This window comes from Dama dama, chromosome 16 (genome assembly GCF_033118175.1).
Source record: "Dama dama isolate Ldn47 chromosome 16, ASM3311817v1, whole genome shotgun sequence".
In the NCBI taxonomy this organism is placed as follows: domain Eukaryota; kingdom Metazoa; phylum Chordata; class Mammalia; order Artiodactyla; family Cervidae; genus Dama; species Dama dama.
Window position 1 is genome coordinate 10,509,039 of NC_083696.1, and position 16,766 is coordinate 10,525,804.

General features: G+C 36.3%; 1 protein-coding gene across 1 annotated transcript in view; it reads right to left on the bottom strand.

Annotated features, from left to right (window-relative positions):
• The window catches only part of KIAA1958 (KIAA1958 ortholog), a 124,340-nt gene that overhangs the window by 21,136 nt on the left and 86,438 nt on the right, over positions 1 to 16,766 (bottom strand). The window contains exon 3 of the mRNA XM_061163410.1: positions 13,512 to 13,595. Coding sequence (XP_061019393.1) covers positions 13,512 to 13,595 — 84 coding nt within the window. The remainder of the gene's footprint in view (positions 1 to 13,511; positions 13,596 to 16,766) is intronic.

The following is a 16,766-nucleotide window of genomic DNA, read 5'->3' on the forward strand; positions in this document are numbered from 1 at the left end:
CGGTGAGGATGTGGAGAAATAGGAACAATTGTGCCTTGTTGGTGGGAATGAAAATTGGTGCAACCACTATGGAAAAGCACACTTGTTCTTTTAGACATAATGCTTATTGCACACTTAATAGGCTACAGTATAGTATAAACATAACTAAATGCACTGGGAAACCAAAACTCTAAAATTTATCCAGGAGAGTAAATAATGCTTAAAAAAGGAAGGCAATTATTGCTTTCACATTTTTAGATCATTATAAATTTCAATAAAGTAAAAAATACTCAGTCTGGAAATATTTGTCACCAAGTTCAATGTTTTTTTAAAAACATTATCTTTTAGATATAGTACCAACATTAAATATTTTATACATATTAGTTATTTTTAGTAATTTAAAACCTTAGAAAAGATTATCATTAATAAATTAAAAATAGATGGATAAAACTTTTAAAAAGAAAACATTTTCTGACTTGTAGGGTAAATATTCCTCAACTTAAATTCTAATATTCTCCCCCTATTGGGAAAATAAAATTTGTTACATTTTAAATGTTTAACTTGTAAATACATTTAAAGATGAATCCCTTGTGTCTAGAGTTCTAAAAACACAAACTTCAATATAACCATTTATAAAGTAGTTTGCAATACAATTTAGAGTATTATATTTTGTATTATAATACAATTTTGTATTATAATACAAAAACACAGTAATTATTTCTATTTGGAATATTCAGCTTTCTGTGAGTAAGTACTTTGGGAGACTATCCACAGATATGGAGGAAATTTATTTGCACTTTGCAAAATAATGAACTGTGAGAGAGAACACTGTATTTTCTGGGGTTTTTGGGTTCTTTTTTCCATTTATTTTTATTAGTTGGAGGCTAATTACTTTACAATATTGTAGTGGTTTTTGCCATACACTGACATGAATCAGCCATGGATTTACATGTTTCTGGGGGTTTACTATTTTCTTTATTAAATAATTTTAGTGACACAATAAGGATGTCTGAAACTTATAATTGTTTTGAACAACCATTCCGATTCCATTCAAAGAACATCGTCAAACGTGCTAAATGCAACAAACTGTACATGGAGAATTCTATCTGAACAGAAAAATTTTCCTAAAAATGAGGAAGTCTAGAATCTGACATCTACTTAGCTTGCCATGACTTCCCACAACGGGCTGACACAGCTCCACAGGTGGACAGAAAGACAGAGTTTGCTGTGGAGACTTTTGTTCCACAAACAGGACTTTTAGGCCTGGGGCTCCAGGAAGCATATGATTAATTAGCTCTAAATGCCTTCCCAAAGTGTCTTCCCTACCCAGGAGCTTAGTCTGAGCACTCACAGGTAGAAACGCTCCTCCTCAGTGCTTAGAAAACAACTGACCAGGAAGGCTTTGCTCAGTATGCACTGACTATAACCTGGGGCTAATGCATGGTGACCAGGACAGTTTTTTTAAAATGTGGTTTAACTTGTCTTTTAAACTGTTTGTTGTAGCTACAAAAATTAGCCAGCTTTGCAGAAAACCATTGATTAAATGAATGAAGACTAGTCATACCCAAACACAGATAAAACACTGATTAAAGCACGCTCTCATTATAGAGACATCACTGACGTTCATTCACTGATTTTATTGGATTTTTTTTTATTTCTATAAGTTTTAGGCTGTACCAACAAATACTGAAAACAATAGAAAGTCACACTACATTAGAGATAACCATTATCACATAACAGAATAAGCCACTGGGACATAAAACTATAATTTTATTTAGAGCACAGGTAAACAGATAAATATGAAGCAAAAACTGAACTGGTAAAGATGAAAACATCTTGGTGTTAAAGATCAGTGAGCAGCAAAATAAAGATGAAATCAATAGTATACTCTTAATAACAAAAAAATTCTCCTGTATTATTACAAATATCAAAAGGCAGAGGATTAATTAATCAAGGGTATCACAGTTGCACATTTTAACTATTAACAGAAATTTCCCTCTTCCTCTATTCACCTTTCTCTTCCTTCTTTCATACATTATAATTGTAGCAGCTTAAAAAGAGAATTTTAAATATGGTTTGAGTGAACAGGCGCACATATGCTTTTTTCATGTAAATCAATTAAAAGCTAAGTGGCCAGAAAATATATATTCAAATTGACAATCCATCAAAAGAGGGGAAATAAATCCATCTTCAAAGAACAGTACTGTATTTTTTTATATGCCTTTCCTAAGTATTACTTGTGGTGATTACATTTCTAAACAGATGCTTAGTGTTAAATTACACTAAATTGGTAAATCTACCTTTTCATTCCCAATTAACTTATAAGTGGTAGAATAAAAGGAATCTTAAAGTCATTCTTATAAGAAAGATGGAAGAACTTAACCTGTATATAACATTCACTTTATGAAGTCACCAAGTTCTTTACATTAACAGATAAATGAGTTTCTATATGAGATTCTACTGAATCCAAAATGTTTCTAGTCATTACCTACCTGGTCTATGGGGTTATAAGCTACATTTTCAGGTTACAACAAAAAATGTCCAAACTATGTGGCTAATCTGGCAAATCTATGTCTAACTTTAGCAATGAAATAAAGTCATGGTGAGAACAAATTCTATAAATTAGGAACCTAATAAACATATATGTATTATTTGATTAAAAAGTTGCCCTAGGCATAAAGGCCTCAGGACAGACATACAAAATGTACAAAAGACCCAAAGAGGGCAAATAAACCCAAGAGCAGGATTCAATAAATGTATCCATAGCTACCTAAAAGAAACTATTAATCATTGTTTCAGGACATATCACGCCAGAATCTTTGGTGCTCATATAAACAGAATTCTAAGTACAAAGATCTCGCCTGAAAACTCCAGATGCAGGAAACAAGAAATATTTTTGTGTCACTCCAGAGGCCATTGGACAGGGCAATAATTTCTTTGGAACATACATAATTGAACTTCCTTTATTTCTTTGTCACCTCCATTGAGTGACAAATGTTTAAAGCATATTCTGGAGAAAAGGCTCAACATAAAATACACGTTTCTTTCCCTATAAGCAAAGAAGTGGCAGGGGCTTTGATGAATTCATTTTAATATTTTTAGAATTAAATCAGCAATTTCAGAAGCAATGTTTCCAAACACAGCATTGCCTGTCACCATGTATCTGAAAGTCACACAGAAAACCTCAATGTAACTCAGAAGACTGTCCCTTTATTATAAGAATATTATAATTACAAACCCACTGAACAGACAGAAGGAAATCCTGCACTTGAAGAGGGAGTTTTGGAAAGTTGGTGTGAAAAGGTTCTTTAAGAAGAGCCTTTTTTCTTAACGTTTTATGCTATTTCCCTTCCATTTTAAGTGAAAGTCACTCGCTCGTGTCCGACTCTCTGCAACCCCATGGACTATACAGTCCATGGAATTCTCCAGGCCAGGATACTGGAGTGGGTAGCCTTTCCCTTCTGCAGGCGATCTTCCCAACCCAGGGATTGAACCCAGGTGTCCTGCATTGCAGGCGGATTCTTTACCAGCTGAGCCACAAGGGAAGCCCAATAATGTATTAAGGAAGTATGCAATTGATCCCCATTAAATTTTAATAAAGTAGAATTAACCCACTGAAATAATGTTCTAATGTCACAGTAAGTTGGGAATTGCTGAGACAAGTCACAAATATCAGGAAGCAAAGTAAAGACAGGTGGGCATGAAAGAATTCTGACGGTCATAAGGCAGCCAAGGTATATTAAGTCTATGCAGATGCTGAATATAAAATATAATACTTGGGAACTCTGGGGTCTTCACATTGTTGTTTAGTTGCTAAGTCATGTCTGACTTGTGACCCCTCGGACTGTAGTCTGCCAGGCTCCTCTGTCCATGGGATTTCCCAGGCAAGCCTACTGGAGTGGGTTGCCATTTCCTTCTCCTGATCTTCCCACCCCAGGGATGAAACCTGAGTCTTCTGCATGTGCAAGTGGATTCTTTACCACCTAGCCACCTGGGAAGCCAGGCTTTTCATGGTCCCTTATAAACAAAATGAAAATACTAAATACTCTGATTAAATTCAAACAATATGGCATGATAACCAACAAAGATAATGTATGTGCCACCACAGTTTTCTATTATTATATTCTTCAACCTGAAATACCTAGATCAAGGGAAATTATGCTGCTACATTGTCATTCTATGGAATTTCTCAAGTATCAGGGGGAAAAAGATTTAAGGTGGGGGGGGGGTACTAGGAAAGTTCAGAATCTTTGCTTTCTCTTTTTACAAATGTTTCCCTTTCAAAGAGTTGGGGGAAGTGCAGAAGGAAAGCTGACCTTGAATTATAAATATGCAGCAAAATTTTGAAGTTGGCTTCACCTGACAACTACAACATTTCCTTCTGTAGAGGCCACTAAGTGCTGGCTCAAAATATTAAACAGCTAAGTACATGTTTTCACAAGTCATACATACAAATGTTGACCGGCACAGCCTCTTCGCACAGGTTTTCAGTTTAACTACAGTAAGTGATAGCAGCAATGGTTAACAGTTCCACATAAATACCACAAACACACATAGGAAAGAGCACCTACAACAACATGCAAAATCTCAACAACGACATCACTGAATATACACAATGCACAGAGACTGTAACGGTTTTTGGCAAGATGGTATTTTTTTTGTAACAAATACTTTATAAAACAAAAATTCTTTTGTTATAAATGCTATCTAAAAGTTGTAATATAATGAATTGTAGATATAAAACTTCAGTTAATCTGAGTGAATTAATACTAAAATGAAATTGCTACTTCATCCAGCATAAATAATCAGTTATAAATTAATTTCTAGTGGAAGTATGCTAAGGTGATCTGATTTATAAAATTTAAGAATCACGGAAAGTAAACAGGCATAAAAATCACTTAAATACAGGATGCACAAATACTGTTAGGATTCTAAATTGCTGATTCTTCCTAATTCTACTTACAACAAATAAATAAACTATCCCAAAGCATTTTCAAAGCTCCTTAAAATGAGTGTATGATGGAAAAATGTCTAATTCCAGTGTAATACAAAGAACATTAGAAGCCTAGAAAAATCCAACTCTGCATTCAAAAGACAAATAATTCCACTGTACCTTTTAACATCTTAGAATTTCTTCTTTTATCATCAACTATGATCTGGTAATATAACTTACAAAATAAAAATTTGTGAGATTTAAAGTATCCTTGTTTGAATTCCTGTTTAGAAGAGTAATCTGGGTAATATAGGAATTTACAAATAGTTTGTACGTGTCTATCTTGCTGCTGTAGACTTCTTTTATTAGTTCCCATTTTCTTTCCCCTTTCTATCTCTAAATACACTTCACAAACATCCTAATTATGTTGACAGAAATTTAATTGTTTTGATTGAAGATGTCCCAAACCTCTAAGATGATTTTACCCACAAACTAAAAACTTTACAAAGACTAAAAAAGGGCAGAGTACATTCAAAACCAATAATACAGATGCTATGTAGCTGGAGATTCAAAAGAATACCACTTTAAATAAAAAGTTACTTTTTTAAGTTCATAATCTATGACTGGAATTCACATATTTCAAAACTGTAGTTTCTTTCTCCTCTAGAAATGAAAACTAAATATAAATGGGGTAGGCTGAAAGATGTTAAAATAGAAGATGATTGATTGTATTTAAGGATTATCCCATCAAATCTCAAAAGAAGTTGCTGTAATCAAGGTGTAACATTACAGGATGAAATGTAAAAGTTTACAAGCAAAACAGCCTATTTGGGAAACTGGCAGTTTGAATCTATTTCTTAATAGAAACTTGAGAGCTTAAAAAACTATTAAACTTTTCACAACAAGAAAAGGATGCCCCTTCTTACTCAGTGGAAATGTAGGGTTGTTCTTCCTCCCTGAATCCTATCTACGGACTGAAGTCAGGGGGCCTGGATTATGTGTCGGCTCTAACAAAGTGTGTACACCTGGGTATTCATCTCATCTCTCTAGGGCTGTTTCTCTCTTCTATGAAACAAGAGGGATGGATTAGGTGAGATGTTTCCAATCTTATTTTCCAGCCTGGCACACAAGAAGGATATGTAATAGAGGTAGCTCATTCAGTCTAGCGAGTCTCCAAGTAAGAAGTTAGGAGCACAGGGAACATGAGAAGTCCTGGGGGATCTGTTTAAGAAAGTGTTCCCTATGCAATCTCCATCCATTTGTTTGCCCTTCCTGCCCCCTCCTAAGAAGACATGGTGACTTTTCACAGCACTGAAAATCACCAGGCCAGATGATCTTAGGTCCTTTCCAGGTCTGCTGCCGCTGCTGCTAAGTCGTTTCTGTTGTGTCCGACTCTGTGCGACCCCACAGACGGCTGCCCACCAGGCTCCGCCGTCCCTGGGATTCTCCAGGCAAGAACACTGCAGTGGGTTGCCATTTCCTTCACAAATGCACGAAAGTGAAAAGTGAAAGTGAAGTCGCTCAGTCGTGTCCAACTCCTAGCCACCCCATGGACTGCAGCCTACCAGGCTCCTCCATCCATGGGATTTTCCAGGCAAGAGTACTGGAGTGGGGTGCCACTGCCTTCTCCGTTTCTAGGTCTAGCCTCTATGATTATAATTCACTCAATAAAGATGATGGTTATTTTAATACTCTGACCTAATTAATATTCTGATCAAATTAGTACTATGACCTAATTAAAGAGTCTAATTCAATAAAGTCATGGTTTACATAAAAACACAATTTAAATGTATTACAATGCTTTCTTTCAAAAACTAACACAATCTTCAGTACCAAATTATGTGTTTCCCTTCAGCCTTGGCAGGCCCAATCAGTCAATTCAAATTGGATGGTGTAGGAGAGATTTTGATTATCTTTCTTTTCTGTCTAGAAAGTGAAATCGGAGTTGTTGGCAGTTTAGCAAAATCATCCCCTCTTTTCTGTTTTTATATCATTAGAAATATATCAATCACCATGGGACTTCTCCAGTGGTCCAGTCATTAGGACTCTGTGCTCCCAATGCAGGGGATCTGGGTTCGATCCATGGTCAGGGAACTAGATACCTCATGCCAAACTAAGACCCAGCGCAACCAAATAAATAGATATATTTAAAAAATTACACCTACCACCAAAGGATCATCACGTAGTACATTTCTTTATCCCAGTATGTTCCATGACCAGATCTTTTAAAATCATATTTTCATCACTTTGCCTTATGAGACACTATGCATTCATTATATAGCCAAATTCAATGAGGAGAAGAAGGAATTATTTGAATACTATGCATTAAGGGCAAAATGAAACAAAAAATAATCGAGGAAGCCCTTGTCAATGATGTGTTTCTTAGTAACTAACTATGTCATATCATATGGTAGATATGTAGAGATATATAATACCTTGTATAAAGGAGTTCTATCTGAGAGAGATCTTTCACACTGATTGATAAAACGTTCCTTTCCTGTAGATAAAGAAAACTAATCAGAAGAAAGCGGATTAAAATCAGAAGTGTTTGTCTCTAATATCTAAAACTGTGGAGACAAAGTAGAAAAAATTTGAGTGGTTCCAGTTGATCTCCAATACTGAGCATCACAGGATAGCATTTTCCTGCAATGTGTCAGTCGCTCAGTCGTATCCAACTCTTTGTGACCCCACGGACTGTACTCGCCAGGCTCTCGTGTCCACGGAATTCTTCAGGCAAGAGTACTGGAGTGGGTAGCCATTCCCTTCTCCAGGGGATCTTCCCAACCTAGGGATGGAACCTGGGTCTCCTGTATTGCAGGTAGATTCTTTACCATCTGAGCCACCAGGCTTTTTGTTAAAAACAATCCTGAGTAAAAAACAAAAACAAAATAATAACAAAATCCTCTATTACATAGCTAATTTGCTAGCACCGATTTGCAGAGAAGACTAAACTTTCTGGCAGACTGGCAATCAAAATTCAGTATCTGGTGGATGACAACATCAGCTCCTGGGCTTAAGAGAGATATTCCCTCTGCCTAGAACTTCCCCCTATCCTGTCTAAATTAGAAGAAACTCTTTTGAAATAGGATTTTTGGTTTACATGGGGTAAAAACAAAGGACAACCATTTGTTAAAAATGTAATTCTTTGTGCACATTCACATTCACCTACATGACAAAACTAAGAGTTCTTTAAAGAATGATACAAACTTTTGCTCTCTATTCACAGCTAAGCCAAAAAAAAAAAAAAAAAAGGAAAAACTGCTGAATGTTTCATCTCAAAAGAACCACAGTTAGGGGGGGCTTATACAATTATATGCCAACAAACAGCCAGGTGATGGCACTGCTCTCAATTCTGCTCAAGTTGAAAGAATATGGATGATTTTATTACACCAGGAATTCCATTTATAATTTATCACTTCAGAGAGTCCACAGAAGCACAGTAAATCATCTGGTGAACAGGCAGTTACAGCAGAAAAGGCCAGTGCTTAATGGTATCTGGATCTAGTTTCAGCTCCTGATGCCTTTATGTATTAAGTGATATGGGCAACCTATTTGACTTCTCTGGATTTCCTCATCTCACAGGACAATTGTAAGAATTAAGTGAAACAATCGAGAAGCACTCCGTACCATGGGACACTGTAAGAACTCCGTAACTGGGGTAACTGGCACCCACAGAGGGTCATCTGCACATTCCATGCATGTGTGCATCTATGTAAACACAATGGATGGTGTAGAAATGGCTTTGTCTTATTACTGACTTTAAAACAGGCTCTAAGGAAGATCCACTACCAGTATTACATATTCTACAACAAACCAACACATTAAATGGCTAAATAATGGTCAGACTGTATGAGTACAAAGTTCGAGAAACTATGCAGAACAGTCCTGGCATAGAGTATTTTGCTGGGCTCTCAAAAATGAAATCAAACTTTTATCACGGTATCTTTTATAAACCTTTTGAAGGCAGGAACTATTTTATACATCTCTGTACCCCTCTTAGTCTCTAGACACTAGGTTTTCAAGTATTTGATGATATGACTGTAAATTTTCATCTCAGTAAAGTCATCTCATTTCACGGCATCTAGAACCTAAGCCATGTGACTTAGGCAAGTTAATTTAATGAAAGTATCGACTAACCAAGGAGACCCGATCTTCACTTCAACCATTCTTCTGTAGATCAGAAGTAATTTAATATAGGGAAAAATAACTACAATAAAAATACTTCAAGTAGCTGATGTATTATAAATCATATTCAGGCCAGCCCTAACCATGGAAACAGATGGACTCTTAAGAATAAGCTCTGTTGGATAAACATCCTGAATATCTCTAACCTTTTCAAGGACAATGTTTGATTAAAAAAAAAAAAAAAACTGCTACCATCCATGATGTTCAATAGCTAGTCACTCACATGAATATAGAAGAAAAACTAAATTATGCAGCTATGCCATCCAAATGCTGACAAATGGGTTTGGCATTTTTGTGGTAGACAGGGCAAAACTTCCAGTCACAGGAGGGGCACTAGAGAATTTCTTACATGACATTACACTGACCTTAAAGTGTAAACTTTGCAAATACGGTCTTATTGTTTTTGTGTGAACCATGGGATTGCCTGGAAAGGCAATACGGTCAGTTATAGTGAAGACTGCTGGACTGTTGAATTTTTGCTAAAGCACAAACACAATTTCGGCATCTACCACTGCCACAGTATGGATGTAAGTTTTTTAAAGTTAAAATAACAAATAATAAATATGGCATCTGGCAGTAGTATATCCTCAGTATCATTTATACAAAAACACAAAATTTAGAAGTAGCTGCCAATAATTTTTCATAATTTAATTATCCCCAAGAGATAATACAATACAGCAAAAATTCTACCAAGTCACTCTTTGGAAGACAGTTTTCTAAATCTAAATGTCACAACATTCCTATTTGGTTTAAGTTACCAAAATAAAATATAAATAAGTAAAAAATAATTCACAATCTGCATTCTCCCAAATGAAAATGTCAGAGAATTAAACAGGAGATTTTCACTTTTGTACCTCAATATCCTAGTTCTGCTTTCTAAGAGCATACTGACTAACCTTCCCCATGACAAACCTACTTTGCTGTCAAACAACAAATTAAGAATTTTTAAAAGTATGTCAATGCAAAAACAAAATGCACAATTTAAATCTTTTCTTATGAAAGATAACCTATGGTAAAAAAAAAATTTTTTTTTTTTAAAAAGAGTTCTTTCACAGTAGGCTGTCATGTGCACTTCTGAGCCCACTACAGAATAAGAAGAGGAATGTTTTGTAAAGAGAACTGGGAGAATGAGGCTCTGTGGTTCAAAATAAGCAGAAGAGGGGGGACTAGGGGACACTGTGCCATCATGAAAAATCAGTCTTCCTTTTAATCAGACAGACTTGAGAGATGCGAAGACACCGTGTCCCCATCTCTGGCTCAAATCACTGGAAACTAATTACAGGTTGGAACTCAGAAAGGTAAACAGAAAAAACTCTGGAGTCAGATGACAGTACCATCTCCTTAGCATATAACCTGTTATGGATTGATCTCAATGTAAAATGGAGATAATTAACCTTCTTTTCAAAATTGTTGAAAGGATTAAAGATTACGTATAGAGAAATAAATATGTATGTACTGAAATCTGAATAAACAGTTACCAAAATATTGGGTTGGCCAAAAAGTTCGTTTGGGTTTTCTATATGATGTTACGGGAAAACTCGAATGAACTTTCTGGCCAATACAATATTAAGTTATTTTTGGCTAGGAGGTTTATGAGTATATATTTTGTTTTCTTTATGCTTACCTGGATTTTCTAATTTTCATAAATTAGTACTACTTATATAAATAAGGAGAGCATGTAAATCACTTAGCACATACATTGGCTCAAAACTAGTGGCGATTATCATTACTAATACAAAAAATTAAAGAAAGGTATCTTCTGGTCTTGTTTTTGGCTGCTTCTCTATGACAGAGAAGTCATGAAACGAAATTGATTGCTTAACACAAAGGCCATGGCAGACTTCCCACTCCTAAGCCAAAGGAAAGGTCACAATTTAGAGAAATGGGTTTATGTGTTTACAACTTAAGTGTTGGGAAGAGCTGCCTGGTCATGGGAAAGCTCAGCTAACAGGATGACTCAGCAAAGCAAATCAAAACAAAATCTGTCCTGGTCGTATAATTAAAACATAAAATGCCACCTACCTTCCTAGCTAATGTGAATTATGAGGACGCTTTGAAGAACAAATACTTGCCAATAGGAAGCCCAGATCCAACAAAGCAATTAAGATTGGGACTTTTTAAAATGTGTTAATGATTATACAGGATAGGAATCTTGCTCATCTAAACTCTATTATTAAAGTATCTCAAGTAATAATTCACCACAGGCTTAAAAATAAAGACCTTGAAAAAACTACCACGAAGAGTTGCTTAATCAAAATTATAATTATTATGATTGCAGGATTATCACATATAAATGCATTTATATTTACTGAAGCAGAAACAGCACATTTTCAAGAGTGCTTTGAATTCAACTAAATTTGATAACAAAATGTTGTTACCTAAAGTAAGTGTCAATATTCCTTTGATCTCAACTACAGAGTCAAGCAATCCCCTTGGGAAAACAGACTGAAATTCAGTACTAATAAATAAATAAGTCAGGGGATTTGGGCTTCGAAGAGTGTAAGTTTTTTGTGGTCTTGACTAGTGTTTCTTGATTTTCAGTAAGATTTTTCCATTCTCTACTCTCTCTTCATGTTTGATACACAATCTAATGCTTGGGAACATTTCAAAGCTTTGGTAGTTTTAAATTTCCTGTAAATCTGATAATAAAAATTCATTTACACTGATTTCTTAGAAAACAACTAAAAAATTCTACCCAGGTTCAAGAACAATAAAAATGAGCTAGTAACAGTCTTTCTTGCCATAATATTGGACTTTGCATATTATTTAAAAATTATATAGCTTCTAAAAAGAATGGCACCTTTATTTCCACCTTCTAACCCTCTTTGCCCCCACAAGTTAGCTAAACATCTAGATTTTCATAAATTGCAAAAAATGAGGCAGAGATGTTAAAATCTAATTATTCTTAAAAAAAAAAGTATATAAAAATCTGTCCAGTTTATATCAACATTTTCATATTCTGGATCTGACAGTTTTGTGTAAGCAGGAAAGTTAGTGTTGTCTCCTCCTGATTAGTGGAGAATTTTAAAAATTAAAAAGATACTGTCATTTATTAAATAGACTAAAAATGAGAGGTGGGGGTGGGAAGGAAAAGCAAGAGTTGAGGACACAAGTATCTAGGCTGACTCTCAGTTTCCTTTTTGACAGTTTAAAAAAAACCCAAAAAACGAAATTCCTTCTCTAGTTTGTGTTGCCTGAGAATATGGTTTTGTAAAGTCTGTAACAGTAATTACATTTCATCATCACAAGTACATCTGCTTTAAGCCTATAAATACTATGTCAGTAATACTAAACTATCTCCATTGACTTATTTGTAAAAAGAAAAATATATTATATATTTATATTTGTATAAAGTTAATACTGCGGGCAGAGGAAAGGGAGCAAGAACCAGTGCTTAATCACAGTTTCTCTGGACACAGTAACCAGACTGGGATCTGGCTCAAGCCACCTGGTCAAGCCGTGTCTGAGGACGAGTCATAGGAGGCAGAGACGATGAAATTGCCACTGTTGGAGTGCCCAGCCACCGACTGGGCAGCCTGCTGGCTCAGATTGTTACAGATAAGTACCAGCTGGTTGCTCTGGGCCTCGGACAAGGTGCTGCAGCTCTGATACACACTGAAGTTGGTTTTCCTGCCCGGGATGTTCCCCTTCTCGCACATGGTCTTCACCATCTTGGCCAGCTTGTTCTTGCCGAGGGCCTGGCAGTTGTACCAATGCAGAGCCGCCAGGTTCACGACTGGCTTGATGGACAAGTAGAAAGGGGCATCCTCATAGCGCATGGCAGGAGGCCGCCGCTGGGCATACTCCTTATAGTCCTGTACGGGGCAGGTCTGCGGCGCGTGCTGGGTGGCATACACACGGGAGTCTGTGCCCCCTCTCTTGGTTTTGGCATTTAGGTCACCAGTGTCTTGACCCATCCACTCCAAGTACTCCAGTCCCGTTTCTGTTACCCGGAGCCGAATGTCACCCCACTTCAAGGTAGACCCGTGGAAGCCTGTGCAGTGCCCGAATGCTTTTGTGTTGTTGAGCCAGACGAGGTTGAGCAGACCCTCAGGGTTATAGCGGCTTAGCAGCCCCCTCTTTCGCAGAATGAGCTCATCAGCAAAGGTCAGCTTCATGGACTTGTGTGGCTTATTTCCTTTTCCTTTGCAGCGGAGTTCAATCTGCTTCTGTTTGAGTGCCTCTTGGGAGCGCTTGAATTCCTTATCCCTGGTGATACTGTAGCCATATCTGTGTTCTTTTAGGTACCGTTCAAGTCCACACTGGTAATTGGCCAAGCTGTTGGGTTCATACTCGGATCCATCCTTCTGCCTGGCATCCACAAAGAAAGAGGCCAGGTAGGCATCCAACTCCTTGCAAGGGATGACATAAATCTCTCTTGTTTCAGAAGGATACTTGGAGATGAGGAACTCCCGGAAATTGCGGAGCGCAGTCTGCGTGCTCCGGATGGTTTTCTCGTTCTGCTCCCTGCTGAGCTCAGCTGCTCTTTCATCCTGGTCTGCAACAAATTGGGGAGGGGAGGGATAAAGAGGGTGTTCATGAGTTCAGATAATGCACTTTCTACTCTGAAATAAAGTTTCCTTTCATAATGAAAAGGGGAAGAAGGAAACAATTTTACAGAGATCACTGATAAATGTTATTTACATACCTGTTGCACTATAATAGCCAACTTCAGTTTCACAAATGATGTACTAGACATGAGATGACCCAGTATCATCAAAACGAGCTTCTCATGTCACTGGCACACAGTTTAGTGCACGAAGATTTGTGGAAAGAGTGAAATTAGAGGTAGCCTTTGTTTTAGGGGGAAAAAAAAGAAAATAATAGAAATGTGCTATTTATCCTAATGCAGTGTGCAAGGGCCCCATTAGAGCAACATACTCATTTTGAACCACTTCATTTGTGAAACCAGAGGTTGTACTGGTTCCATTTTATTGAATTAAAACAAAAATATTCAAGTCTGTTATTCAGCATTATCTCTATAGAGATCTATATTTAAAAATTACTAGATTGTTTATAGCACTTAATGTGACATTCTACAGCAATTCAGGTAAACAAAGTTTATAAATATTCTGTATGTAATTACAGGGCAGATTATAAAAAGTGATAAAAAATATTCCAAGTTTTGCAAAATGAAAACAGACTCACAGATACAGAGAACAAACGAGTGGTTGTCAGATGGTAAAGGGGTGGGAGGGTAGGGCAAAATAGGTGAAGGGGAGTAAGAGGTATATATAATAAATAATTCACAAGGATGAAATACACAGCATGAGGAATATGGCCATGAATAGTGTAATAAGTTTGTATAGGGACAGATGGTTACTAGATTTTATTGTGGTGATCATTTCATAATGTATTCAAATGTCAAATAATTATGTAATGTACCTGAGACTAATATAATACTGTTCATCAACTATATTTCAACACACAAAAAATTCGGTGTTTTGGGAAAGTATTGAGGATAAAACTTCATAGCTAAAAAGACAGGACAATGAAATCTGAGTAAGGCTATTATAAACAAGATGTAAGGAAGGAGGTATGTTTCCTGGATAGTTTTACTTTATTAATTTATTATTTATATTCTGCCACCAAAGACTGGAGGTACCTCTTTCCATTACGAATCACTCATGATTAAGTAATGTTGCTCTGGAATAGCAGTTCTCACACTTCAGTAAGTTTCAGAATCACTTCTGATGCTCAGTCAAAATCAGATTCCTAGGTACAGGCCCAGGAATCTTCATTTAAACTAACACCTCTATGCTCAGGGTGACGTTCAAGAGAACACACTTTGAGAAAAAAGTTCCAGTGTTTATGGCTTATGAAAGGAAGCCCTACTCTGTTTTACTTGACTTTTTTAAACAATGATTAAATTCAATGGTATCATTTAAATAATTTCCTCTCAGTAACATGTAATTTAAAATTGGGATGTTAACATTAACAATGAAAACATTTGTCAAAATTACCACAATTATGTCAGACATGGTCTGGGTGAAACTCAAGAGAAATTCTAAAAATGAAATCACACAACAGAAAAACCAGGTTTTTCTAGTGATGAGAGGCAGACACTACGGTTAATTTAAAACAACATAAAAATATAATTTCTGACTCTATAAAGTATAATATAAAATTATTTTGTTTATTCCAATTATCTTATTTAGGAAAACTTTAATTTGTAAGGCTGTTTGGTGGGAAGTCTTTGAAATAAACACAAACAATAAGAAAAATAAAATTTCTAATAAGTTGAATTTTATTCATAAAGCACACTATTTTTGGATTATACACATTTATGAATGTCCATATTATTTTAAAATGACAGTTGTAAGGTATAACTGCTAATGCCCTCATAACTTTATAAAATGAACTAAGTTCAGTTCAGTTGCTCAGTTGTGTCCGACTCTGTGTGACCCCACGAACTTAAAAAAATCAGTAAGCTAGCTAGCTAATTAGATATTTTTATAGGCATATTTTTTAGATATTTCCAAAATTCCAATACACAACAGTGTATTTTATGCTTCATTAGACTTAACTTTTGGCTGTGCTATCTTCTTCCAGTTGAAACTGTTTATGGATCAACAATAAAGATGTGTATCTTTCCATTAGAAAGCTGAAGCCACCTTAACATTTTATCATGCTGACTTGCCTGTTTACAAGCAAAGCCAAAGCGGTCAGCACATCTGTTTACTGTGGCTACTTGCTCAAACATTTATCACAAGAGTTTTCAAACTTTAAACGAAGACTTTTTAAGAAATAAACATTCAAAAAAAAAAGAAAGAAAGAAACATTCATAGACAACTTTAGGGAAAACATTTCCAGTTCTTCAACTTTCACATGGAATCTTCTCTCAAACTTATTTTTCTCAGATGAATATCGAGTTTTCCATCTCAAACCTATTGTGTTATGTACTCTGGGGATATCAAAGGCTTTGAGAAGCCATATAAAATTTAACTTTGGTTTAAGGCAGGTACTAACATATTTTTCCCTAGACAGTCATGTAGCTGTTAATTAACAGAGGTGATCAAGGTTGTAGAGAAGCCAACGGTCGGCATAATCTTTCTCCCTTAGGGATCTCTTGATTGCATTATAGGAGTGGGAGCTGTGTAGCTAAATGATTATTTCTTTATCTATGAATGGCTATAAGTTTACTGTGCACCCATTTTTTTTTTCTGGTACACCGTGTGCCCTTCCAAGCCATAAATTCAAGCATTTCTCTACTGTCTTATCACCATGGCAGGTGACTTCTTGCAAAGATGGCAAGTGTGTATGTGGTTCTCTATTCAGTCCTGCTTCCTCTGCTACTCTGTGGTGTCAAACAGGGTCCAGGGAAGCTCTGATCATCAACCCAAGCTCCCTATTCCAGTTCTTCAAAAGTGATTATTAATTTTTTTGTTTTTTGGCCATAGCCCACTGCATGAGGAACTTCCCTGTCCAGGGAGCAAACCCATGGCCCCTGCTACGGAAGCGCTACCACAAGGAAGTCCAACAGAGACTGTTAATTCTGCCACTAAGCAGAAGAAAACTGAGGTCTCACACCTCCATTTGATAGTTACAGTCATACTTCTCCTAGCAGCATATCCAAATCCCTGTTTCATCACTGAGTCTGGCAGCCTTTCTTTACATACCGTGGTTCCAGCCGAAGCTTTCTAGTTTTATTTGAGAAAATGTTTGTTTC